This window comes from Schistocerca gregaria, chromosome 4 (genome assembly GCF_023897955.1).
Source record: "Schistocerca gregaria isolate iqSchGreg1 chromosome 4, iqSchGreg1.2, whole genome shotgun sequence".
NCBI lineage: Eukaryota > Metazoa > Arthropoda > Insecta > Orthoptera > Acrididae > Schistocerca > Schistocerca gregaria.
In genome coordinates this window covers 592,277,035-592,304,359 of record NC_064923.1, presented here as the reverse complement: position 1 = coordinate 592,304,359, position 27,325 = coordinate 592,277,035, and the positions used below count along the sequence as shown (strand labels likewise).

Genomic DNA, 27,325 nt, shown 5'->3' with positions numbered 1-27,325 from the left:
ACTGATGATGCTTTACCTCAATAAAGAGAAACGCGCCTGGTGAAAAAAATATCACGCATTTTTGTAGTTTCAATGACAGAACAAAAGTACCCTCAAGAAATATAAAGCAACTACGGACACTGTGGCCACACAAATGAAGAGTTCTGCAAATATTTTATGAAGAAGTTATTTAAGTTTTCACTGTGAATTACTTTTATTGCGGCTGCTAGGGAATCAAACTACACGATTATTGCATTGCCAATATTCGCCACACCCAGTTTAATTGGGGCCAAATTAAAACATTTTGCATATTTAGCAGGACGACAGTTTGGTTTGAAAAGACACTCAGGTTACGAAAACGGCCAATGCTAGGCCACCTTAAACAACGAAGCATGTATTGGAGCAAATCAGAAATTCAGTTAGAAGATTGAGGCGGCTGCATAACGTTACAATGTAAGACGTTACCTTATAACACCAAACTGCTGCATAGAGACGCTATAAGGATACTTGTGAGAATTTGACGTCTCTAACTATGCCAAAATGAATCATTAAATTCGATGAAAGGGTATTTCAGTTATGTGGACGAGCAAAACAATGTCTTACGTTATCTATATGAAAGCAGGGCACAAACAGCCACTGGCCTTAACGTATAAGAAATGTCGCGGCCGCCGTCCAAATTATGCGAACTACAAAAGATTGTATCGTATACGGAATGACACCCCAAACTATAGCCCTGTGTGCTGGGTGCTTATGATGATGACTGTAATTTGTCAATAGACGTTCCTTTCAGAGGATACACACAGGTACCTGATGCGTTATGCAGAAATAGTTGTCTCCGGCGCACTTCCGTTAGTTGACCTCTCTCTCTCTCTTCTGCCCTGTCATGGGAAGCAGCGACAATACTCATCATGCCGAGAGTTATCAACTGTATGTGTGGATGCCTGCATTGTTGCAAACAAGCAACAGTTCCATTTAGTGACCCAAAGTGCGTGACATAGGTTCAAATGGCTCTGAGCACTATGGAACTCAACTGCTGTGGTCATTAGTCCCCTAGAACTTAGAATTACTTAAACCTAACTAACCTAAGGACATCACACACATCCATGCCCGAGGCAGGATTCGAACCTGCGACCGTAGCAGTCCCACGGTTCCGGACTGCACGCCTAGAACCGCGAGACCACCGCGGCCGGCGTGACATAGGTGTACGGTCACTTGTGGCGAAGGATACAATATTTCGGTCCTCCAGGGTGTTTACTCGCATGCAGCTACTGAGAACCTGCATTTGGTTATTTATTGCCCTCCTGAACTAATCGATTCCGTATTTATCGACTCCCAAGAAAAACAAGCAGCGAAATCACGCATTGATGAACTACAGTCTAGATAGGCCATGATCTTGCCACTGCCGAATTCTGACACTGTCTGTAGATGTTTCTTCTTCTTACACCAGACTCCGTCTGAACAGGCCTCGGAAGGACCAACGGTTCCAATCGAACGCCGTGTCATGCTCAACCGACAGGGGTCACTGGATGCTGATATGGAGGGGCATGTGGTCAGTACAGTGCTCTCGTGGCCTTTGCCAGTTTTCGTGACTGCAGTCGTTACTTCTCACTCAAATAGCTCTTCAATTATCCACAAAAACGACTGATTGCACCCCGCTTACCGACAGTGCACGGCAGACCCGAATAGTCACCCATCCAAATGGTAGACAACCTGACAGCTCTTAACTTTGGTGCTATGACAAAAACCAGTGTTACCACTGCTGCAACGTCGTTGTCGTAAATCGATATTGTCAGAAGGAAACCAGTGCGTAACTTTGCTTATATACAGAATGTAGGTGGCGTTACTCCTAGCTACACTCATGCTCATAAAATAAGGATAATGCTGATACATGGTGAAACAACGCTCTGGTGGGCGGTTTGTGGGTTTAAAACACCTCGGGGTATGACCATGCGGTGCATCTGACCTGCGGTCGTCGCACGGTGGCGCTGGCAGCAGTCCACATAGGCAGAGGTGTGTCAGAGTACGGTGCAGCGAGTAAGTGTGCCAACGTTTTCAGACGTGCAAACGGTGATTGTGTGTTGAAAATGCCTCAAAGAACACATATTGATGATGTTATGAGGGGTAGAATACAAGGGCGACTGGAGGCTGGTCAAACACAGCAGGCTGGTCCCGGCGGAGGTTCGAGTGTTCCCTCGGGCATGGGTGTGTGTGTTTGTCCTTAGGATCATTTAGGTTAAGTAGTGTGTAAGCTTAGGACTGATGACCTTAGCAGTTAAGTCCCATAAGATTTCACACACATTTGAACAAACACAGCAGGTCGTAGCACAGCCGCTCCGTATGCCACAAAGTGTGATCTCACGATTGTGGCAACGATTCCAGCAGTCAGGAAACGTGTCCAGACACTACAGTGCGGGACGTCCACAGTGTACAACACCACAAGAAGACCGATATCTCACCCTCAGGGCCCGTAGACGGCCACGGAGTACTGGAGGTAGACTTGCTCGGGACTTTACCGCAGCCACTGGAACATTTGTCTCCAGACACGCAGTCTATAGACGACTGAACAGACATGGTTTATTCACCCAGGGAAGGTGCACTCCACTGACCCCTGGTCACAGGAGAGCTCGTAAAGCCTGGTGTCAAGAACACAGTATATGGCCATTGGAGCAGTGGTCCCAGGTTATGTTCACGGACGAGTCCAGGTATTGTCTGAACAGAGATTCTCGCCGGGTTTTCATCTGGCGTGAACCAGGAAGCAGATACCAGCCCCTTAATGTCACTGAAAGGGACCTGTATGGAGGTCGTGGTTTGATGATGTGGGGTGGCATTATGATTGGTGCACGTACACCCCTGAATGTCCTTGACAGAGAAACTGTAACAGGTCAGGTGTGTCAGGACGTCATTTTGCACCAGTATGTCCCCCTTTTCAGAGGTGCAGTGTGGTCCATCTTCCTCCTGATGGATGGTAGCGGACGGCCCCACAGAGCTGACATCGTGGAGGAGTACCTTGAAACAGAAGATATCAGGCGAATGGAGTGGCCTGCCTGTTCTCCAGACCTAAAGCCTATCGAGCACGTCTGTTTTGCTCTCGGCCGACGTATCGCTGCACGTCTTCAAACCCCTAGGACACTTCAGGAGCTCCGACAGGCACGAATGCAAGAATGGGAGGCTATACCTCAGCAGCTGCTTGACCACCTGATCCAGAGTATGCTAACCAGCTGTGCGGTCTGTGTTCGTGTGCATGGTTATCATATCCCACATTGATGTCGGATTACATGCTCAGAAAACAGTAGCGTTTTGTAGCACATGTGTTTCGGGACGGTTTTCCCAACTTATCACCATTACTGTGGACGTACAGATCTGTGTCGTGTGTGTTCCCTATGTGCCTATGCTATTAACTCCAGTTTTGTGTAGTGCCACGTTGTGTGGCACCACATTCTGCAATTATCTTTAATTTATGAGCATGAGTGTAGTTTGCGCACTTGCACTGACAGGTGGTTATTTTTACATCGAAGCGTGTGGTACATTTGACGCCAACTCGACGTTTTCTGTTTGCTGCCTTTCTGGCGTTGCACTTTTAAAGGGAATCAATGTAAATTATGGAAGTGCCTTAAGGTTGAGTGGTAACATTTTCATGTTCATGCCTAACAGAAAGTATAGCCCTAACCTCCGAATTTGTGAGGAATACTACTCTTGAAGCTGAGCCAGGTAAGGAAGGTTCATAGGAGTTGGTCTGATATTCAGTCTGTCCGAGTATCTCTTCGCATCGACTTCACACAGTGTTTTTCTACAGTCGCAGAACTAGCAACGCGGCTAGCCGTCAGCGCCAGGTGGTGGACGACTTACTTGCTTCCGGTAGCGGTAGTGGTTGTGCTGGTGGTGATGGACGATGTCGGGCGCCTCCATGAGGTGGCGCGCGATGACGCTGTAGAGCGCCACCAGCACGACGAGCGGCAGCAGGAAGAAGAGCGAGATGGCCCCCACGAAGAAGGCGGCCGCCCAGAAGGTGGCCGCCTCCGTCAGGCAGATGGCGACCACGCTGCCGTCTGTGTACTCCGCCAGCTCGTACGACGACAGCGCCGTCACCGGGCTGCGGACACGCACCGTCGAGGGAGCCGGTGTGGGCGCAGCATTTCCCTCTAGTCTCACTCTGTACTCTCGCGCTAGACAGGTTTACTTGTTAAAGCATAGGTTCATAATGTCGTTGGGGCTGTAACGTTTAGCAAATAAAATTTAAAATATCAACGCGTGGCTCAGAGGCTCAGTGAACTGTGCTAAAACATTGGTGGAGCGTACATTGTCCCAATAGCATCAAAGTCCTCTCCTACAGAGGTGGAAATCAATATAAAGGCAGAGTTCCTACGAAAGTACACTACTGGCCACTAAAACGTCTACACCAAGAAGAAATGCAGATGATAAACGGGTATTCATTGGACAAATATATTATACTACAACTGACATGTCATTACATTTTCACGCAATTTGAGTTCATAGATCCTGACAAATCAGTACCCATTTCTTGTCGTTCGGTATTATTAACTAACTTCTTTCTGAACTAATTCCTCACAAATCAGGTCGTTTTTTTGTCGCTTGTGCTTGATACTGTGCCTCGTTACGTGGCAGGTATCTCGCTGTAAGTTGTGGATTCGATTTACGGTTCTCGCATATTCTCATGACACATATTGAACTGCATTCGCAAAAGGTTAGTAATACATAGTTTCTCTTCTCATGCCATCCGGTTACAGATGAAGAAAAGATGGCCCGGCGAGCGCTGTTTCGACAATGGCTGCTTGCTTAATTTTGTTGCGAAGTGGTCTCGCTTATTACTGTCGTATTAAGTGGAAATTATATTCAGAAGTAATATGGTGATTTTCATGGGTCAGTTACTCTCTTATGCTTGAAGCCAATGACTAAAAAGGCGAGGAAACATCCTCATTATTACCGCTGGACGCAGAAGGTAAACACTTATTTAACTGTAGATCACTTTCTTGATGAACCAGTGTTCAAACTATAGCTATATGATGCCCATTGTTCAGTGCATTAGGCTTTGTAAGAGTGTGTGACTATCTCTATTAAATATTATGGGTTAGATTGCCTTTTCGAGTTGTTTGAAGGGGCATAAGATTTGTAGTTATTGCGTATCTTAAAGGCCCAGGGCTTAACTATTAATACGTAGCAGAACAGTTCAATTCTCTTTACACTACACTCGCCTTACAACAGCATATCGTATGCAGTCTTCTTCGACTATATGTTTTATAAATTCTTGGGAACTACGTCGTTCTTCTTCCAAAGACTCTATTGTAAGTTCACCGAGTGTTTGTGTATGGGCTATACCGACTAATTACGATGCTCTTCTAACTTCGAATTTATTCGACTGTTCCGTCGTCCTACGTGATTACTGTAGACTCCTAACACTGGAACTGATCGCACTAACATTTTGTATGCCACAACCCTTACAGATGCACTGCACTTTCCTACAGCCCTTCCAAGATGTACAGGTTTCATGTGATCGTTCTGATTCATATCGCTTCATAATGTTACGCATAAATGCTTACGTGATGCGACGACCTTTCCATGTTCATCACTAATATACTAATTCCGATACTATCAGGCTCTTTCTCTTGGTTATGGGCATTGCATTTAATTTATCTACAGTTAAACAGAACTGTCATTCATTAAGCCGAGTGGAAATATTTCCCATGTCATTCTGCATTTACATATCATCATCCAACGACGATCGTTTCCTGCAGACAACAGCAACGTCAGCGAAACTTTTTTGCGCTGTTGGTCCTATATGATAAATCGTTTAATGCATATTGATAACGTCTGAGGTCCTGTTTATCTTCCTAGGCACACAGCGGATGTTCTTTTCGTTCTGCGGAGCATTGACCATGAAGTATGGCTCACTGAATGCTACTTATCGGCCGAATCACATTTTTGAGAATTCATTCTACCCAACAAGCTGCGGTTTGTATAAACTTACATATTTATAAATAATTGTGTTACAATTTATAAATGAGCTATATTGTGGAAAATTTTCAAACGAGACAGTCTCAGATTTAAAATCGCTAACCCAAGACTCCCTTCGGGTCTAATATTAATAACTGTTAAAGAATTTGACGAGGATTTGGACAAACACCAACAACTCTTCCCAATGTACGTCGACCATAGTGATTACGTGGACACAGTCACTGAGACGATACCCACTCAATAGGAAAGACGTAACGAGAAGTTAAAAGACCGCCGCTATTGAGAATAGTGTCACCTTTATTCACATAACAGCTCATCACTCCTCAGTTGCAGTTATCAAGTAAGGCAAAGTGACTACCAACTGCGAGTACATAAACTAAAACCGATTTATGGTTCGCACAGAACAGCTAAATGTGGTTACTGAAACCCTCCCCTCTCTAAAAAGAATACAGTATCTCATTCAGAGCCGTGGTTGTTCTTAACATACGTCCGTTGCTCATCGTTCCTGGAGCAAGAATAATAAACGATGTTTGAGCACGTGCTGTGCAACTGAAAACAAAACGTTGATGTACGTGAGTTACGGAATGTAACCCAGAAGTTAAAGGTACTTATTCGCTGGTTACTGGACTTGAAGTTATGCAGCTTAGCAACGAGTATTTTCTGATTAGCCATATTTGATGTGACACATTTCGTCACTTACTTCGTGAACAACATGAAGCCTTGAAATATTTCGCTTTTAAAGGCGTACGCCATGTACAGAAGTATAAAAGAACAGACCCGTAACATTACATACCAATATCCTTAACATCCTGGAGAATTCTCGACTACATTCTAAATTCGAATGTAATAAATTTCCTGGACACAGAAAAGTTTCTGTGCATAAATTAGCACGGCTTTAAAAATGAGCACTCGTTCGAAACGCAGCTTTCTATTTTCCCAAACGATATCCTGCCAACAATGGACGAAGCGCAACGGCCAGATTCCAACCACCAAGCTTTCTGGAAAGCATTTGACACTGTATCCCACTGCAGACTGTTAACGATGGTCCCAATAAGAGTAATAGGCTTCCAGACATGTGAGTAGCTCGAAGACTCCGTTACTAATAGAACTTAATACGTTCTCCTCGAAGGCGAGTAAACAATAGAGATATCATCAGGAGTGCCCCTGCAAAGTGTCACAGGAACGCTCTTATTGTCTGTATTCATAAATCATCTGACAGACGCGATCAGCAGCAACATGGGACTGTTTGCTGATAGCGCGATGATGTACGGGATCGGGTCGTCGTTGGGTGACTGTAGGATCGGGATAACTTTGACAGAATTTCTATTTGGTGTGAAAATATCAGTTTGCTCTAACTCACACAAAAATGTAAGTTTATGCATACGAGTATAGTGTTAGTGGTGTACTGCTTGTGACAGTCACGTCCATTAAATATGCAGGCGTAACGTTCAAAGCGATATGAAATGGAACGAGCATGAAAGAACTGTAGCAGGGAAGGCGAATGGTTGACCTCACTTTATTGGGAGAATTTTAGAAAAGTGTAGCTCATCTGTGAAGGAGACATCGTATAGAACACTAGCGCAGCCCCCGCCAGCTCAGATTAAAGAAGACATCGAGGCAATTCGAAAGCATACTGCTAGATTTGTTACCGTCACTTTCGATCGACAAGCTAGTAGGCCCTATTACAGGGATGCTCCCAGAATGCAAACGTGAATCTCTGGAGGGAAAATGACGACCTATTCACGAAACACTGTGGCGCAGGCAAGGATGGAAGTGGTAAGTGGCTGGGAGTAATGTCGGCGTAAGTACCTGTGACTTCATTATAATTTATTAATGCCCTGACTTTAAATCAGAGCGCCTTAGAATCAGTAACACAGAAAGAAATTGCGCTCAAATTCCGCAAACATCGCTTGACAAAATCATAAACTAAATATTGCTTTACAAAAAAGAGACAGGCCCTCATATGCCAATTTGCCTCTAAGCGGTACTCTGATAAATGCAGTGGATGTTGCTTCACAAGAAAGGGAGCACACACAACGAATCAGAACCTATAACTAATTAATATGCAACTCTAAGAACAATAATTAAAAAAGGCTGCTATGTCCAAGCTCACTTCTAGACTAAAGCAACAAGCACACAGAAATCATCCAAAAGCTTAAATTGATTCCGCAGTTCAAATTTAACTGACCAACAATAATAATTTCAAGTAACGCGGACAAGGGCCACATATTGCTGGAATACAGGAACATCAAACGAATTCAATAGCTGCAGAATCACTAGATTACAGACAAAATGTAAGAATTCAAATCCCTAACATAAGTTTAACAAAGATATAATAACACTCGCAAGGTTAGTTTAACACAGAACGCTCCAGAACAGAGGGTTATTTCATTAGAGTGCAACTTGGACTAACAGTGACAGTACCCCTAAGACAATCAAACACAGAACGACTCTGACTCATACACTTGCTGGGACAACATTAACCCTTTGGCCTATGCTGTTCACTGCAGTAGACAGCTTTTTATGGTCGCTTCTCTGGCGTTTTCGATCAGTCATGAGACTGCAAATGCATGCAGGACGCAGCACCAGTAGGGTGAGCACACTACAGTGGTTAGTTATAGTCTCAATACTGACTCAAAACGCCATAGAAGTGACCATTAACAGCTCTCCATTGCAGTGGACGCTATTGTGCCGCGGAGTTAAAGAGAATTACTGCTCAAGTGTACAATTAACCTCTCTCTCTGTCTGTTTCTGTCTCTTTCTCTCTATCCTCTTGCGGCTCCGCCCTGCAGGGACCAAAACTGTGGGCAGAATTCACTTGTCTCAGGAAACAGCCAGGCATCGTCCATCCGCTTGGCTCAGGACCCGATGTCGGCGTGTTGACACCAAGTTGCCACTAGCCAAGAGTCCAGGCTGGGTCCCCACACAAGGCTATCCTACTTACAGCTCCGTAACGGCTTTTCCAGCTCGCTTCCTTCCTAGCTGGCACTCCGCTGACCCACTACCTTTCTCCAGCTGCTGCGTGAGGAAAGGCTAGTGTGTATAGACCGCCCTGCTTGCGGGATGCAAGGCACCGGGGACAGCCTTTGTTGTTCGCAAAACAACTCCTGGTGGCCGTCCCTCCTCTCGGCCACTGCGCCCACCATTCGCAGTCCAAGAACCGACTGTCGGGCTGACTTCCCACCGGTCAATCCAACACTTTCGCGTCTCGTCTGCTGGCGAATCTCAACTCGCCCCATGCCAGCTTGCGGAGGCACCGACCACAAGCTATACTTTGTATCCCCTGTACGCGACCGCGGCGTTACTTATCATTCGAGACGCCCAGCAAGCGGACGGAAATTTGAACATACCGTAATCCACAGCACAAGAATGGTCAGGAAACTTTGAGAAGCGGCACTAGCCGTTGGCTGCAGGACGATTCTACTGATACCAACTGACACTGCCTTTAAGGAGCGTGAAGACAAGAGAAATTAGGTTTCAAATGGAGGCATATGGCAGACGTTTTTAACACGCTCCACTTGCGAGTGGAACAGGAAGGGGAATATTCCATAATGTTTGAGATTACATCTGGACAACACTGACATCTTGTCGTGATAGTTCAGCTGACAACCATTCATCCATGTTCAGATGAGTGTTTACATTGGATATTGCTGGTGCACGTTGCTAAGTTTATATCAAAAATTAGCCGGAAGAGTGTGAGCGTAGGTTACCGTTGCATGAGAGCCTTTTGTCCAGTGTAACGCCCTCTTTCGAATATGGGTGCAAGATATGGAGTTAAGGCTCAACCCATCCAAAACCGAAGTGGTAATGTATGGACATTCTAGGCTCATAAGTCCGAAATATCGGGAATTCCAACCATCTCTAACTATAAATGAGACAAATATCAACTTCTCTCCATCAGAAACTCTAGGAGTAATAAGAGATGAAAATCTAAACTGGAATGAGCACGTCACTGCAATGTGCAAGAAGACATCAGCCTCTCTCCGTGCACTACAGAACTATAAAAAGCTCTTCTCTCTTGACCTGAAAAAGAAACGTGTAGAAACACTTATACGTCCAATTATTGATTACAGCGGCGTTATTCGGTGAGGTCTTTCTCGGGAATGCTTCCAGCAGCTGTAACTGGTTATAAATACCTAGTTTCGTTTTGTTTGTGATGTTCGACTGTTTGATCACATTGCACCATCCTATTCATAGCTATACTGGCTGCGACAAGACAACCGCAGAGATTTCCATACCTTTTGTTTTCTCTACTGTCTTATCAAACAATACAGTCTCTTCGACCTTACCGCGCTTGGCTGAACAACATGTCAGAAATACCCGTTCTTATCAGAGCCAAATCCTTACTGCCTCACTGCATCGCACAGCTCCTTTCTCGAAGTCCTCTGTCAGAAGCAGGAACCCGACTCTAAAATAACCTCACCTGTTTGTTGTATTAGAGAGTTGTATAACATCTTTAGGTACAGAAGACAGTTAATGACATATCTATTATGGGGTGTAGCACGTCAAACGGGCCGACTTGGAACAGGAGAGGCGCCAAGGACGTTTTAATTTGCAGTGTCTATACTTTTACAAATAACGTCATAAAACTTTATCAGCATTACCAGGAAGGATTCAGGATTCACACTCATAGCAATAAAAAATTCAAAAACATAACAAAATATTTTTTTAGATGTGAAATTTCTTCATAGTTCCACTTACTACTGGTTGCATTTTGTTGCTATAGGTACAGTTTTTCATAAGAAAGATTCTTCTGAATTTTGCACAGCATGCAAACCTTACTTACACTCGTATGAAGCTCAAGAATTTTCCAAATCTGTTAAAAACTGTGGAAACGTTACGATAATTAGCTATAAAATTTGAGTTTTTTCTTAACGCGAAGTTTAAAATATAACAGCTCATTCAATTTTTTATAAATCATATAAATTCTGGAGTTTCATACAGTCTGTTAGTGTGGTTCGTATGCTGTGCAAATTTCATCGAAGAATCTCTCTTTCTTATGAAAAAAGTGTACCTATAGCAACAAATGCAGCCAATAGTAAGTAAAAAAATTATAAAATTTCACATGTAGAAAAATATATTTTGTTATGTTTTTGAACTTTCGCTGCTATGCGTGTGAATTTTGAATTTTTCCTGGTCATGCTGACAAAGTTTTATGAATTTATTTGTACAAGTATAGACACTGCAAATTAAAATGTCCTGTGGTGCCTCTGCAGCTCCACCTCAGCCCGTTTAACGTCCTATCCTCTTTAAAACAACAATAGGGATTAGAATTACCCTTCTACATTCTCTTTCCAACAGAATTTCCTCATTTCCCAGTATTCTTAGCTGATGCAGTCTCCTTAAATTTTCTTTCCCCCAGAATACGATATATAAAAAAGCAGCTGTTGTGTACACTTACAAATGCACTTTACATATGCTACTGCCATATTGATATTGTTGTCATCTTAATTGTTAGCGTTATTATTTCTACTACCACTAACAGTGGCAGCAGATGCAATAGTACAAGAACTGTCAGTATTAACGTTATTAGTTCAAACTGAAGAAGAGACACTAAAAGGTATCAGATAGATTATATAATGGTAAGACAGAGATTTAGGAACCAGGTTTTAAATTGTAAGACATTTCCAGGGGCAGATGTGGACTCTGACCACAATCTATTGGTTATGACCTGCAGATTAAAACTGAAGAAACTGCAAAAAGGTGGGAATTTAAGGAGATGGGACCTGGATAAACTGAAAGAACCAGAGGTTGTACAGAGTTTCAGGGAGAGCATAAGGGAACAATTGACAGGAACGGGGAAAAGAAATACAGTACAAAAATAATTGGAAGCTTTGAGGGATGAAGTAGTGAAGGCAGCAGAGGATCAAGTAGGTAAAAAGACGAGGGCTAGTAGAACTCCTTGGGTGACAGAAGAAAAATTGAATTTAATTGATGAAAGGAGAAAATATAAAAATGCAATAAATGAAGCAGGCAAAAAGGAATACAAACGTCTCAAAAATGAGATCGACAGGAAGTGCGAAATGGCTATGCAGGGATGGCTAGAGGACAAATGTAAGGATGTAGAGGCTTATCTCACTAGGGGTAAGATAGATACTGCCTACAGGAAACTTAAAGAGACCTTTGGAGAGAAGAGAACCAAGTGTATGAACATCAAGAGCTCAGATGGAAACTCAGTTCTAAGCAAAGAAGCGAAAGCAGAAAGGTGGAAGGAGTATATAGAGAGTCTATACAAGGGCGATGTACTTGAGGACAATATTATGGAAATGGAAGAGGATGTAGATGAAGATGAAATGGGAGATACGATACTGGGTGAAGAGTTTGACAGAGCACTGAAAGACCTGAGTCGAAACAAGGCCCCCGGAGTAGACAACATTCCATTGGAACTACTGACGGCCTTGGGAGACTCAGTCCTGACAAAACTCTACCATCTGTTGAGCAAGATGGTATAAAACAGGCGAAATACTGTCAGACTGCAAGAAGAATATAATAATTCCAATCCCAAAGAAAGCAGGTGTTGACAGATGTGAAAATTACCGAACTATCAGTTTAATAAGCCACATCTGCAAAATACTAACACGAATTCTTTACAGACGAATGGAAAAACTAGTAGAAGCCGACCTCGGGGAAGACCAGCTTCGATTTCGTAGAAATACTGGAACACGTCACGCAATACTGACCTTACGACTTATCTTAGAAGAAAGATTAAGGAAAGGCAAACCTACGTTTCTAGCATTTTTAGACTTAGAGAAAGCTTTTGACAATGTTGACTGGAATACTCTCTTTCAAATTGTGAAGGTGGCTGGGTTAAAATGCAGGGAGCAATAGTTTGAACAAGAAGAGAATAAAAGCTTTCGAAATTGGTGCTACAGAAGAATGCTGAAGATTAGATGGGTAGATCACATAACTAATGAGGAAGTGTTGAATAGGACTGGGGAGAAGAGAAGTTTGTGGCACAACTTGAGCAGAAGGACATGTTCTCAGGCATCAAGGGATCACCAATTTAGTATTGGAAGGCAGCGTGGAGGGTAAAAATCGTAGAGGGAGACCAAGACATGAATACAGTAAGCAGATTCAGAAGGATGTAGTTTGCAGTAGGTACTGGGAGAAGAAGAACCTTGCGCAGGATATAGTATCATGGAGAGCTGCACCAAATCAGTCTCAGGACTGAAGACCACAACAACAACAACAGTTCAAAGTGAGTGTTATTTACTCATACTGCCACTTCTGACACTCAAATCTTTTAATACGAGCTCTATTGTCATACTAAAATTGTTATTTCTTAAGTAACTGTGATGTAAAGGGATACTGTACATGTGAAACCCTTGTCCGATGTAAGAGAGGGCCTGACGGCCTTAATCAGATCACATTAAACAGATAAACAGAATGTCGCTACAGCAAACAAAGAAATAAGAGAAGAGAAGAACATAAACTATATGTGACTGTAATTAGAAGAATACAGTAGAATTATTTAATCCTCGGTATTTTGCAATTGGTTCTATACTACGGTAAGAACCTACACTTAAATACATTATATGCGTCATACAATGTCCGTTGTTGCACATCAGACGCAAAGAAAATTAGAACCGTTACGGTTTTCGTCAGTGCTACCTTTTTTGAACACTGCATTTCCACACACTGTACAGTGTAAGGGTCATTTCCAGTAAAGAGCGTTGATGTGCACTGTATTTGAGATATCCGTATACGGGATGTTAAGTATAATGCAAAGGTGTTGTGAATGCTCCAGGCTTGAATGGTAGACAGATACTGGGGATACTGTTCATTGCTTGTCCGTTATTCCTAAGGCAGTTACGTTTGGACATTACTTTGCTTCAGTAAAAATAACTTGAGAAAAAAATACATCAGTGCACACATAGCATGTAATATATTTTGAAGCTGCCCGTGTAATAAATGACAGCTAACGAAAGAGTAGTAAAAATCCTTTGAGAGGAATACCTTTTAATCTGATATCTTACATGAGGCTTGCTACTGTAGGAGGCTCCTACCAAATTATTTTAAACTTCGTTAATGAAAACTGCTCCAGAGTTCTGGTTCTTGTTCCACAGATTTCATTCTTCCCAGGAAAAGCGTTGGGTTCTGGCCTAATTTTGGTTTCCTTTCACTACTTTTACAGAGGATCCGAGACAGTCGGTTTCAACATTCACAAATGATCTCTTTCGATGCATTTTGTTTCCATTTCTATTTGCTGAGGATTCGAATCTTGAGGTTGAAGATAATCCTCGTCCTTACAGCCCAGCATCTACATCTACATCTCGGACACAATCCTCAAGCTACGAGGGGACCGGCTATAAAATGACGGGTCTGACGCTGCCACAGAGTAAGTATACGTGCGACAAAGATGAATGACCAGTAACTGTGAAGCGTGAAGCTTTCTTAGTCAAATGTCGCATCTCTGGTGTTGCTAGACAAATCAGTGTGGCCGTGGCCTTCGTTTGTGTAAGAGCTGTTGGTTCGTTTTGCCAGATAAATGGTAAGTGTGACAACAGAGAAACGAATTGTCCTGAAGTTTCAGATGGTCCTAAATAGACATCCGCCGTCAACTTGGTCGTACTTACCGCATAGAAAGTTTTATAAAGGAATTGGTCGCATTGTGTGCCTCGCTGTTCAGCGTTACGGCAGCTCAAGGTGGCGACATCCGCAGCTCCAACTCTGTAAGGCGCTGGTCGCACCTGTCGCTAGGAGGGGCTCCACTTTCACATAGCGCTGGTCGCACCTGCCGCAAGTAGGGGCGGACGCCTCCCATTCCGATGTGGCGCGCATCGGTGCTTGATCAGCAGCTGCCACCCTCCTACATAGGAAGAGAAACTGAGAGAGCTGCTTCCACACCGTTCTTAGCTACCCGTGCCAGCTGCCGGTGAATGGTGGGCCACTCTTGCCGGCTGCCCAGGCGCATACAGAAAGCTCTTTTCTGCACCATCTGCGAGTCTAAAAAGAATAGCAACTTTACGCCCCGAAGTGTAGCGCATTCGGGCACTGCGTTCTGAGAACTAAACACTATACCTGTTGTGCCCGGTCCGGCACACAACTGCATTCTGCCAAGAAGTTCCATCTTAAGTAACAGAAATCAGGAGTCTAACATATCCCGGACATGTTGTTCGATGACAACCGTATGTATAAGAAATGGTCTCTAACACATAAAAACGACGCATCACGAAGGGGATATCGCAATGGGTCGGATATCGGTAGATGTGATCTACACGTTCAGACAAACAAAGTATTATAATTTCAGAAAAGTTGGATCATTTATTCAAGTGAAAATTGAGCCAGTCAATAACACGTTAATCCACCTCTCGCACTTACGCATGCAGTTATTAGGCTTGGCAATGACTGACAGAGTTGTTGCACATCCTCCTGAGGGATATCGTGCCAAATTCTGTCCAATTAGCGCTTTAGATAGTCAAATTCCCGAGCTGGTTGGAGGGCTCTGCCCATAATGCTCCAAGCTTTCTCTGTTGATGTGAGATCAGGCGACCTTGCTCACCAAGGTAGGGTATGGCAAGAACGTAGATAAGAAGTAGAAACTTCCGCTGTGTGCGAGCGGGCATTATCATACTGAAATGTAGGCCCAAGATTGCTTGCCACGCAGGGCAACAACATGAGGCGTAAAATATCGTTGACGTACTGCTGTGCTGTGACTGCAGCGCGGACGACAACCAAAGCGGTCCTGATATGAAAAGAAGTGGCACACTAGACCATTACGCCTGGTCCGGAGCGAGTGTCAGACTGGCATGCCACCTCCCTCTGGGGCGTCTTCGGTCTGCAATCTCATTGTCTGGAATAGAATAGTCCTTAATGAAGAGTCTCGCTTCGAAATGTGCCCCAATAAGCAGCGAAGACTTTTGTGGAGACGCTCGCCAGCAATACCGTCCGACAGTCAGGAGTGATAGTCTGTGGTGCTATTTCTTAATCCTTACTTTGCCCAGCTAGGTCTCCGGATCTCTCTTCAATTGAGATTGACTGGAACATTATGAGCATGGTCGTCCGCTGTGGCCGAGCGGTTCCTGGCGCTTCAGCCCGGAACCACGTGGCTGCTACGGTCGCAGGTTCGAACCCTGCCTCGGGCATGGATGTGTGTGATGTCCTTAGGTCAGTTAGGTTTACGTAGTTTTAATTCTAGGGGACTGATGACCTTACATATTAAGTCCCATAGTGCTTAGAGCCATTATGAGCATGGTCCTGTAACCAGCTAGGGATTTTGAAGATTTAATTCACCAGCTGGACATAATTTGGCCCGATGCCCCTCAGAAGGACGCCAAGCAACTCTGTCAATCAATGAAAAGCAGAATTACAATTTGTACAAGGGCCAGAGATTGACCAACGCTCGATTTGTGAACGTCTTTCTCTTGAACAATTCATACAAATTTTCTGAAATTGTAGCCATTCGTTTACTGTGTATCACATCTAACAATTTCCGTGTCAATAGGGTAATTCCTTCGTGGTGAGTCGTTTCTTTATGCCTTAGAGTTAACACGAAGTAGATTGACAAGCCGCTAAGAACTACAGTATATTAACCCTCTTAATGCGTAGTCATAGAATACTTTACATTGTTCCTTATTACTGAAACTGTTTGAATTTCTAGCCACAGATTGAGCACCTGATAATTGGATCCCTTTGTGAGTGCGTGCATACAGTCATAAGCAACTGTGGATACAAGATGACTTGGACAGGATTTGTGATTGGTGTAAAGAATGGCAGCTAACTCTAAATACAGATGAATAGGAAAAATAATTCTGTAATGCTTGACTACTCCATTAGTAGTGTAGCGCTTGACACAGTCACGTCGATTAAATATTTGGGCGTAACATTGCAGAACGAAATGAAGTGGGACAAGCATGTAATGGCAATTGTGGGGAAGGTGGATAGTCGTCTTCGGTTCATTGGTAGAATTTTGGGAAGATGTGATTCATCTGTAAAGGAGACTGCTTATAAAATACTAATACCACCTATTCTTGAGTACTGCTCGAGCGTTTGGGATCCCTATCAGATCGGATTGAGGGAGGACATAGAAGCAATTCAGAGGCGGGGTGCTAGATTTGTTACTGCTAGGTTTTATCATCACGCGAGTGTTACGGAAATGCTTCAGGAACTCGGGTGGGAGTCTCTAGAGGAGAGGAGGTGTTCTTCCCGTGAATCGCTACTGAGGAAATTTAGAGAACCAGCATTTGAGCCTGACTGCAGCACAATTTTACTGCCGCCAACTTGCATTTCGCGGAAAGACCACAAAGATAAGATAAGAGAGATTAGTTCAAATGGTTCAAATGGCTCTGAGCACTATGCGACTTAACTTCTAAGGTCATCAGTCGCCTAGAACTTAGAACTAATTAAACATAACTAACCTAAGGACATCACACACATCCATGCCCAAGGCAGGATTCGAACCTTCGGCCGTAGCAGTCGCTCGGCTCCAGACTGCAGCGCCTAGAACCGCACGGCCACTCCGGCCGGCATAAGAGAGATTTGGGCTCGTACACAGGCATATAGGCAGTCATATTTCCCTCGTTCTGTTTTGGAGTGGAACAGGGAGAGAAGATGCTAGTTGTGGTACGAGGTACCCTCCGCCACGCACCGTATGGTAGATTGCAGAGTATGTATGTAGATGTAGATGTAGAGGCTGCTTAATTATATCTTACCACAATTGTTGAATCTTAGGACATATTCTGAGCTCAACCTTAAAAAAACTTCTTAAACGCAATGACCTCAGCCTTAATAACAAGCGCGGATTCCGAAAAAACTTGGGCATGCGAAGCCGATTTCTCGCTTTTCTCATATGCCCTCCTAGAAGCCGTGAATCAAGGCGACCAGAGGCATGTGGTATTTATTTAGTTGGCAAAATCATATGAGTCAGTAATACACCAACTGTTATTAACGTAATTACGAACATAGGAGTACCAACGGAAATTTGTGACTGGACTGAGGATTGATCGGTAGCGACAAAGCAGTATAGTATCTTGGACGGAGAGTCATCGTCAGATGTAGAAATAATTTCGGTCGTGACCCAGGTGAGTGTAATGCGACTCTTGGTGTTACGTTGTATGTTAATGATCTCGCACACAACATTGTACTAACTGTAGACACTTAGCAGATGGTGCCGTTTTCCATAACACTGCTGAGTTATCCAGTCTGATTTTGACAAGGTAGAGAAGTTGTTTAAAGATTGACAAATTACTTTAAATGTCCACAGATATAAAATCTTACGCTTCACATAACGTAGAAACCTATAGTAACGCGTTAATTTTGAACAGTTTCGTGCAGTTACGTAAATAACGTGGTCGTTTCAATCTAAATGATGTAAAGCAGATGAAGGGTGTAAAATTGCTTTTGTTTCTTGTAACTAGAGTCAGTGTGTATGTGTGTGTGTGTGTGTGTGTGTGTGTGTGTGTGTGTGTGCGTGGGCGACCTGGCCGCTATACAACAAAACAGCAGCAACAAGATAATATATTTGATTGTTATAGAATAATGGTAGCGCCCTACGTTTGTCTAGATTTATGGTTCAGCTATGGTTTTGTGGAAAGAAGCAGTTAGTCACTATCTACACTACTGGTCATTAAAATTGCTACACCAAGAAGAAATGCAGATGATAAACGGGTATTCATTCGACAAATATATTACAACTGACCTGTGATTACATTTTCGCGCAATTTGGGTGTATAGATCCTGAGAAATCAGTACCCAGAACAATCACCTCTGGCCGTAATAACGGCGTTGATACTCCTGGGCTTTGAGACAAACAGAGCTTGGATGGCGTGTAGAGGTAAAGCTGCCCATGCAACTTCAAAAAGGTACCACAGTTCATCAAACGTAGTAACTGGCGTATTGTGACGAGCCAGTTGCTCGGCCACTACTGAGCAGACGTTTTCAATTGGTGAGAGATCTACATCTACATCTACATGACTACTCTGCAATTCACATTTAAGTGCTTGGCAGAGGGTTCATCGAACCACAATCATACTATATCTCTACTATTCCACTCCCGAACAGCGAGCGGGAAAAACGAACACCTAAACCTTTCTGTTCGAGCTCTGATTTCTCTTATTTTATTTTGATGATCATTCCTACCTATGTAGGTTGGGCTCAACAAAATATTTTCGCATTCGGAAGAGAAAGTTGGTGACTGAAATTTCGTAAAAAGCTCTCGCCGCGACGAAAAACGTCTATGCTGTAATGACTTCCATCCCAACTCGTGTATCATATCTGCCACACTCTCTCCCCTATAACGCGATAATACAAAACGAGCTGCCCTACTTTGCACCCTCTCGATGTCCTCCGTCAATCCCACCTGGTAAGGATCCCACACAGCGCAGCAATATTCTAACAGAGGACGAACGAGTGTAGTGTAAGCTGTCTCTTTAGTGGACTTCTTGCATCTTCTAAGTGTTCTGCCAATGAAACGCAACCTTTGGCTCGCCTTCCCGACAATATTATCTATGTGGTCCTTCCAACTGAAGTTGTTCGTAATTTTAACACCCAGGTACTTAGTTGAATTGACAGCCTTGAGAGTTGTTCTATTTATCGAGTAATCGAATTCCAACGGATTTCTTTTGGAACTCATGTGGATCATCTCACACTTTTCGTTATTTCGCGTCAACTGCCACCTGACACACCATACAGCAATCTTTTCTAAATCGCTTTGCAGCTGATACTGGTCTTCGGATGACCTTACTAGACGGTAAATTACAGCATCATCTGCGAACAACCTAAGAGAACTGCTCAGATTGTCACCCAGGTCATTTATATAGATCAGGAACAGTAGAGGTCCCAGGACGCTTCCCTGGGGAACACCTGATATCACTTCAGTTTTACTCGATGATTTGCCGTCTATTACTACGAACTGCGACCTTCCTGACAGGAAATCACGAATCCAGTCGCACAACTGAGACGATACCCCATAGCTCCGCAGCTTGATTAGAAGTCGCTTGTGAGGAACGGTGTCAAAAGCTTTCCGGAAATCTAGAAATACGGAATCAACTTGAGATCCCCTGTCGATAGCGGCCATTACTTCGTGCGAATAAAGAGCTAGCTGCGTTGCACAAGAGCGATGTTTTCTGAAGCCATGCTGATTACGTGTCAATAGATCGTTCCCTTCGAGGTGATTCATAATGTTTGTATACAGTATCTGCTCCAAAACCCTACTGCAAACCGACGTCAATGATATAGGTCTGTAGTTAAATGGATTACTCCTACTACCCTTCTTGAACACTGGTGCGACCTGCGCAATTTTCGAATCTGTAGGTACAGATCTATCGGTGAGCGAGCGGTTGTATATGAGTGCTAAGTAGGGAGCTATAGTATCAGCGTAATCTGAAAGGAACCTAATCGGTATACAATCTGGACCTGAAGACTTGCCCGTATCAAGCGATTTGAGTTGCTTCGCAACCCCTAAGGTATCTACTTCTAAGAAACTCATGCTAGCAGATGTTCGTGTTTCAAATTCTAGAATATTCCATTCGTCTTCCCTGGTGAAGGAATTTCGGAAAACTGCGTTCAATAACTCCGCTTTAGCGGCACAGTCGTCGATAACAGTACCATCGGCACTGCGCAGCGAAGGTATTGACTGCGTCTTGCCGCTTGTGTACTTTACATACGACCAGAATTTCTTCGGATTTTCTACGAAATTTCGAGACAATGTTTCGTTGTGGAACCTATTAAAGGCATCTCGCATCGAAGTACGTGCCAAATTTCGCGCGTCTGTAAATTTTAGCCCATCTTCAGGATTTCGCGTTCTTCTGAACTTCGCATGCTTTTTCCGTTGCCTCTGCAACAGCGTTCGGACCTTTTTTGTGTACCACGGGGGATCCGTTCCATCTCTTACCAATTTATGAGGTATAAATATCTCAATTGCTGTTGCTACTATATCTTTGAATTTGAGCCACATCTCGTCTACATTCGCATAGTCAGTTCGGAAGGAATGGAAATTGTCTTTTAGGAAGGCTTCTAGTGGCACTTTATCCGCTTTTTTAAATACAATTATTTTGCGTTTGTTTCTGATGGATTTGGAAGAAATGGTATTGAGCCTAGCTACAATGACCTTGTGATCACTAATCCCTGTATCAGTGATGATGCTCTCTATCAGCTCTGGATTGTTTGTGGCCAAGAGGTCAAGTGTGTTTTCGCAACCATTTACAATTCGCGTGGGTTCGTGGACTAACTGCTCTAAATAATTTTCGGAGAATGCATTTAGGACAATCTCGGAAGACGTTTTCTGCCTACCACCGGTTTTGAACAAGTATTTTTGCCAACATACCGAGGGTAGGTTGAAGTCCCCACCAACTATAACCGTATGAGTGGGGTATTTATTTGTTACGAGACTCAAACTTTCTCTGAACTGTTCCGCAACTGTATCATCGGAGTCTGGGGGTCGGTAGAAGGAGCCAATTATTAACTTAATTCGGCTGTTAAGTATAACCTCCACCCACACCAATTCGCACGGAGTATCTACTTCGGCTTCACTACAAGATAAACCACTACTGACAGACACCAACACTCCACCACCAATTCTGCCTAATCTATCTTTCCTGAACACCGTCTGAGACTTCGTAAAAATTTCTGCAGAACTTATTTCAGGCTTTAGCCAGCTTTCTGTACCTATAACGATATCAGCTTCTGTGCTTTCTATTAGCGCTTGAAGCTCAGGGACTTTTCCAGCGCAACTACAACAGTTTACAACTATAATTCCGACTGTTCCTTGATCCAAGCACGTCCTGTAATTGCCAAGCACCCTTTGACATTGCAGCCCATCCCGCACTTTCCCGAGGCCTTCTAACCTAAAAAACCGCCCAGTCCATGCCACACAGCCTCCGCTACCCGTGTAGCCGCCAGCTGAGTGTAGTGAACTCCTGACCTATTCAGCGGAACCCGAAACCCCACCACCCTATGGCGCAAGTCAAGGAATCTGCAGCCAATACGGTCGCAAAACCGTCTGAGCCTCTGATTCAGACCCTCCACCCGGCTCTGCACCAAAGGTCCGCAGTCGGTTCTGTCAACGATGCTGCAGATGGTGAGCTCTGCCTTCATCTCGTAAGCAAGACCGGCAGCCTTCACCAAATCAGATAGCCGCTGGAATCCAGAGAGAATTTCCTCAGATGCAAAGCGACACACGTCATTAGTGCCGACATGTGCCACCACCTGCAGCTGGCTACACCCTGTGCTCTTCGTGGCATCCGGAAGGACCCTTTCCACATCAGGAATGACTCCTCCCGGAATGCACACGGAGTTCACACTGGATTTCTTCCCCTCCTTAGCCGCCATATCCCTAAGGGGCCCCATTACGCGCCTAACATTGGAGCTCCCAACTACCAGTAAGCCCACCCTCTGCGATTGCCCGGACCTTGAAGGCTGAGAATGATCATCTGAAACAGGGCAGGCGGCTGCATCTGGCTCAGCCAGAGACAGTGCCTGAAACCGGTTTGTCAGACGCACCGGGGAGGCTTTCTGATCAGCCTCCGGGGACGCCTTTCGCTGCCTGCCACGCCTTGGAACGACCTCCCAATCAACCACAGGGGAGGGCTCAGCCCCACTGCGGGCAGCAACCGGGGCAACCACAGCGGCAGACCGATCTGGGGACAGACGGGATGAGGTTGACATCACCGTGATACCCGAGTCCGGCTCCCCACAGTGGTGCCCATTGGCAACAGCCTCAAGCTGCGCGACCGAAGTCAGCGCCGATTGCAGCTGTGAGCGAAGGGATGCCAAGTCAGCCCTCATCCGAACACAGCAATCGCAGTCCCTGTCCATTCTAATTGATGTTTAACAACAGTTACTGAAACACGAGTCCGTGCCTAGATAACGCAAGCGGAACACACAAAGAATGTATCAACTAACCTGTACAAATGCCTAACGACTGCGCTACAATCTGCTGAATTTACGATTACAGTAACTAAAACTCGAAATTGCACCTCCTATACGAAACTCACACGCAATTTAAATAAGAATCTACGAAGTAAACACTAAAGCGCGATGCTACAACCCTCAAATACTATAATACGCCCGAAATATATGAATTAAACAATGCAAGTACCCAAAAACACGCAAAGAAATTAATTAAACTATCTAACAAATAAGTAAGCTAGGGTTATACGACTTGCTGCAGCAGCTGCTTATCCAACGGCGGCAGGGAGCACACTGACTGGCCAACCGACACTGGCCGTTCACAACAAAAACAGAAGACAGACGACTACGCGAATTTGCACTATTCAGGTACTAAGGCGCGATGCTACAACCCTCAAATACTATAACACGCCCGAAATATATGAATTAAACAATGCAAGTACCCAAAAACACGCAAAGAAATTAATTAAACTATCTAACAAATAAGTAAGCTAGGGTTATACGACTTGCTGCTGCAGCTGCTTATCCAACGGCGGCAGGGAGCACACTGACTGGCCAACCGACACTGGCCGTTCACAACAAAAACAGAAGACAGACGACTACGCGAATTTGCACTATTCAGGTACTAAGGCGCGATGCTACAACCCTCAAATACTATAATACGCCCGAAATATATGAATTAAACAATGCAAGTACCCAAAAACACGCAAAGAAATTAATTAAACTATCTAACAAATAAGTAAGCTAGGGTTATACGACTTGCTGCAGCAGCTGCTTATCCAACGGCGGCAGGGAGCACACTCGGGAGAATGTGCTGGCCGCGGCCCCAGTTGAACATTTTCTGTATCCACAAAGGCCCGTACAGGACCTGCAACATGCGGTCGTGCATTATGCTGCTGAAATGTAGGGTTTCGCAAGGATCGAATGTAGGGTAAAGCCACGGGTCGTAACACATCTGAAATGTAACGTCCACTGTTCAAAGTGCCGTCAATGCGAACAAGAGGTGAGCGAGACGTGTAACCAATGGCACCCCATACCATCACGCCGGGTGATACCCAAGTATGGCGATGACAAATACACGCTTCCAATGTGCGTTCACCGCGATGTCGCCAAACATGGATGCGACCATCATGATGCTGTAAACAGAATCTGGATTTATCCGCAAAAAATGACGTTTTGCCATTCGTGCACCCAGGTTCATCGTTGAGTACGCCAGCGCATGCGCTCCTGTCTGTGATACAGCGTCACATGTAACCGCAGCCATGGTCTCCGAGCTGATAGTCCATGCTGCTGCCAACGTCGTTGATCTGTTCGTGCAGATGGTTGTTGTCTTACAAACGTCCCCATCTGTTGACTCAGGGATTGAGACGTGGCTGCACGATCCGTTACAGCCATGCGGATAAGACGCCTGTTACCTCGACTGCTAGTGATACGAGGCCGTTGGGATCTAGCACGGCGTTCCGTATTACCCTCCTGAACCCACCGATTCCATATTCTGCTAACGGTCATTGGATCTCGACTAACACGAGCAACAATGTCGCGATACGATAAACCGGAATCGCGATAGGCTACAATCCGACTTTTATCAAAGTCGAAAACGTGATGGTACGCATTTCTCCTCCTTACACGTGGCTTCATAACAACGTTTCACCAGCAACGCCGGTCGACTGCTGTGTATGACAAATCGGTTGGAAACTTTCCTCATGTCAGCACGTCGTATGTGTCGTCACCGGCGCCAACCTTGTGTGAATGCTTTGATAATCTAATCAATTGCATATCAGAGCATCTTCTTCCTGTAGGTTAAATGTCGCGTCTGTAGCATGTCACCTTCGTGGTGTAGCAATTTTAATGGCCAGTAGTGGAGTAGCCGAAGGGGACGTGATCTTGAGTTGGTAAGACGACTGTTGTCTTACTGCATGTTGGTCGAGACACGTTTATGCGTGTCACTATCGATACTTTGATATGAGACTTCGGTATCAACTATCACAACAGTTGGAGATTTTCCCTGTATTTTGCTGGAAAGGTATCGGAAGCTGGTAATGAGCATTTAGATTTTTAAACGTAGGATGACACAATCAGTGGAACTGTTTGACGAATTTTGTTGGAATGTAGCTCCCAGTTTTATTTTGTACTTGAGCTATTGTCAAGCGATCTTTGTGCGACGGGCTTAGTGTAGTGTTGCTGGTATTCTGTGTTAGATTGAAGACTGGTATGTGTTTTGTCGTAGATGGAACCGTAAACGAAAGTTTTAATGTCAGTCATTGTGTCTGACAAGGTCGGGTTTTGTTGCCTATAATAGTTGGTTGCACAAATCAAAGTATTTGGGTGTTGCGTATAGTACGAAGATTTTGGGATAATCATTCTCTAAGGTAGTCAATTACATTTTTAGCACGTAGATTTGTGTAGGATAATGTCGCTACCAGGTATTAACTAGTTTTATTCTGTGAATTATTTAATAATCTAGCGTCGTTCTCGAGTTTGTCTTGATCGCAGAATCAAGCACGGGAACAAAAGGACCGAAAGTGAGTTGTGACTACCAGTGTATTTAGCCTGTACTCATTGTTACTGACGTAATTATAGAGATTCCCTTGCCCGAGCTGAAGCATTTGAAGATGGATAATCCAACTGCTATAGTTATTCTAGTAGTAAGTCACTAGTGACAGTCAATTAGATTTTTAATGGGTACACAAGAAGCCAACACCTTGAAGTAGGTGAGTTCTGAAAATCTGATTTTAAGTTGAGTTTGAAAGTGGTCGACCGCTTAGGTTTGTGTCATATTTTTGTTTATTTTTTACTTATATCTCTTTCAATGGTGGAATCAGACTTGTGGTAGCTCGCTCACATCTAAGTTTGCACGTGTAAATATATGATTCATTCGTTAAAATTAAAACCAAGTCCCCGTATTATCATTTTATTCACTACTCTAAACAAAATGAAATCCAGTTTCGAACTTTGAAACGACAAAAAATTTATAAAGGTTGAAAGTTTAGTGATCCGACGCATAGCAAGCAAAGCAAGCGCGCTCAGTTCAGTGATATAATACAAATAAATGAAAATGAAACTTTTAAATGAAAGTAGAGAACTATTTTATCAACGTTTAACGACGCAAAGTTTACTATTTGCGTAATGTCAGGAGTTACGGTTAAGAAATATTGATTGTTATAAATCAATACCCAAAGATATAAAAACGTAAGCTTCCGCGGCCGGTGTCATAGTGATTAAAATTCTTCTGGGTATTATGCCGCGTCATTGCTGGAAACTAACAACAATAATAAACTAAAACCGACGTTTCGGCCGAATTGCAACGACCTTCCTCAGGGCACGACTGGTTATGCATGGGGATAAGTGCTTCTATTTATTAAAGACTATCTATGTCTGACGTCACTGTGTAAAACTTATGAATTGGTCCTCTAATACGATTGGCTAGTCATGACGTAAGGGAAGATGGAAATAAAGAAGCTGTTCGTGGATGTCCATATCGTCAACGATTGCTAGCTGTCCGCCAATCAGCGTTCGCGTTCTGGTCGGCAAGTTTTGCTCCTGGTGTGCGCGGTAGTGGACTGACAGTTGCTCTACAGCCGTTTGTGCAGATACGTCCGTGTCCCGTGTAGCTTCTGCCCCGCGACCTCTCACGGCCAGTTGGACTGGGATTGCCGGCAGCCAGGACGCCGGAAGTTTGTAGCCATCTTCTCTGTTGATGTTGTCAGGCTGCTTAAGAAATGTTGATCACCTCCCGTATTTTGCGTTCTCGCATCCACGAATCTTTCGCCAGTACTCGGGCTTCCTGGAACCTAATAGGTTGTCCGCAGTCACGGTGGTGTTCCGCTATCGCCGATTTGTTATGTTGTTGTAATCGTACATAGCATTCGTGTTCTGCTATTCGTAAGCTGACAGGTCTCCCTGTTTCTTCTATGTAAGTAGCTCCACACTCACACCGTAGTTCGTAAACACCTGTAGTTTTAAGATTGTTGACTACGTCCTTAGTGGTACCTATCATTTCGTGGATCCTGTGGCTGCTTCGAAAAATCGGTTTGAAACCTCGTCTGCGGAGAACGTTGCCTAGCCATTCACTGATACCTTTTACATATGGTAAGTGTACCAGTGGTAGCTTCTCTTCTTTGCCTTCTTCTCGTGTTCTGCTCCCTTTGGTTTTAGCTACCGCCGCGCGGGATTAGCCGAGCGGTTTCAGGCGCTGCAGGCATGGACTGTGCGGCTGGTACCGGCGGAGGTTAGAGTTCTCCCTCGGGCATGGGTGTGTGTGTTTGTCCATAGGATAATTTAGGTTAAGTAGTGTGTAAGCTTAGCGACTGATGACCTTAGCAGTTAAGTCCCATTTGATTTCACACACATTTGAATTTTTTTTAGCTACCTTTCTTATGATGTTGTCATCATAGCCGTTGGCACAAAACGTGTGTTGTAGCTCCTTAATTCTTCTTTGATGTTATTTTCATCGCTTATCCGGTAGGCTCGGGCAGTTAACGTATGCAAAAGAGAATACTTTTGAGCTGGGTGGTGGTGGCTCTCCGAGTGC

The 27,325-nt window shown here is 44.2% G+C and overlaps 1 protein-coding gene across 1 annotated transcript in view; it reads right to left on the bottom strand.

The window, feature by feature from the left end:
• The window catches only part of LOC126267823 (uncharacterized), a 131,651-nt gene that overhangs the window by 6,856 nt on the left and 97,470 nt on the right, over nt 1-27,325 (bottom strand). The window contains exon 6 of the mRNA XM_049973129.1: nt 3,826-4,069. Within this exon, the coding sequence (XP_049829086.1) occupies nt 3,826-4,069 (244 nt within the window). The remainder of the gene's footprint in view (nt 1-3,825; nt 4,070-27,325) is intronic.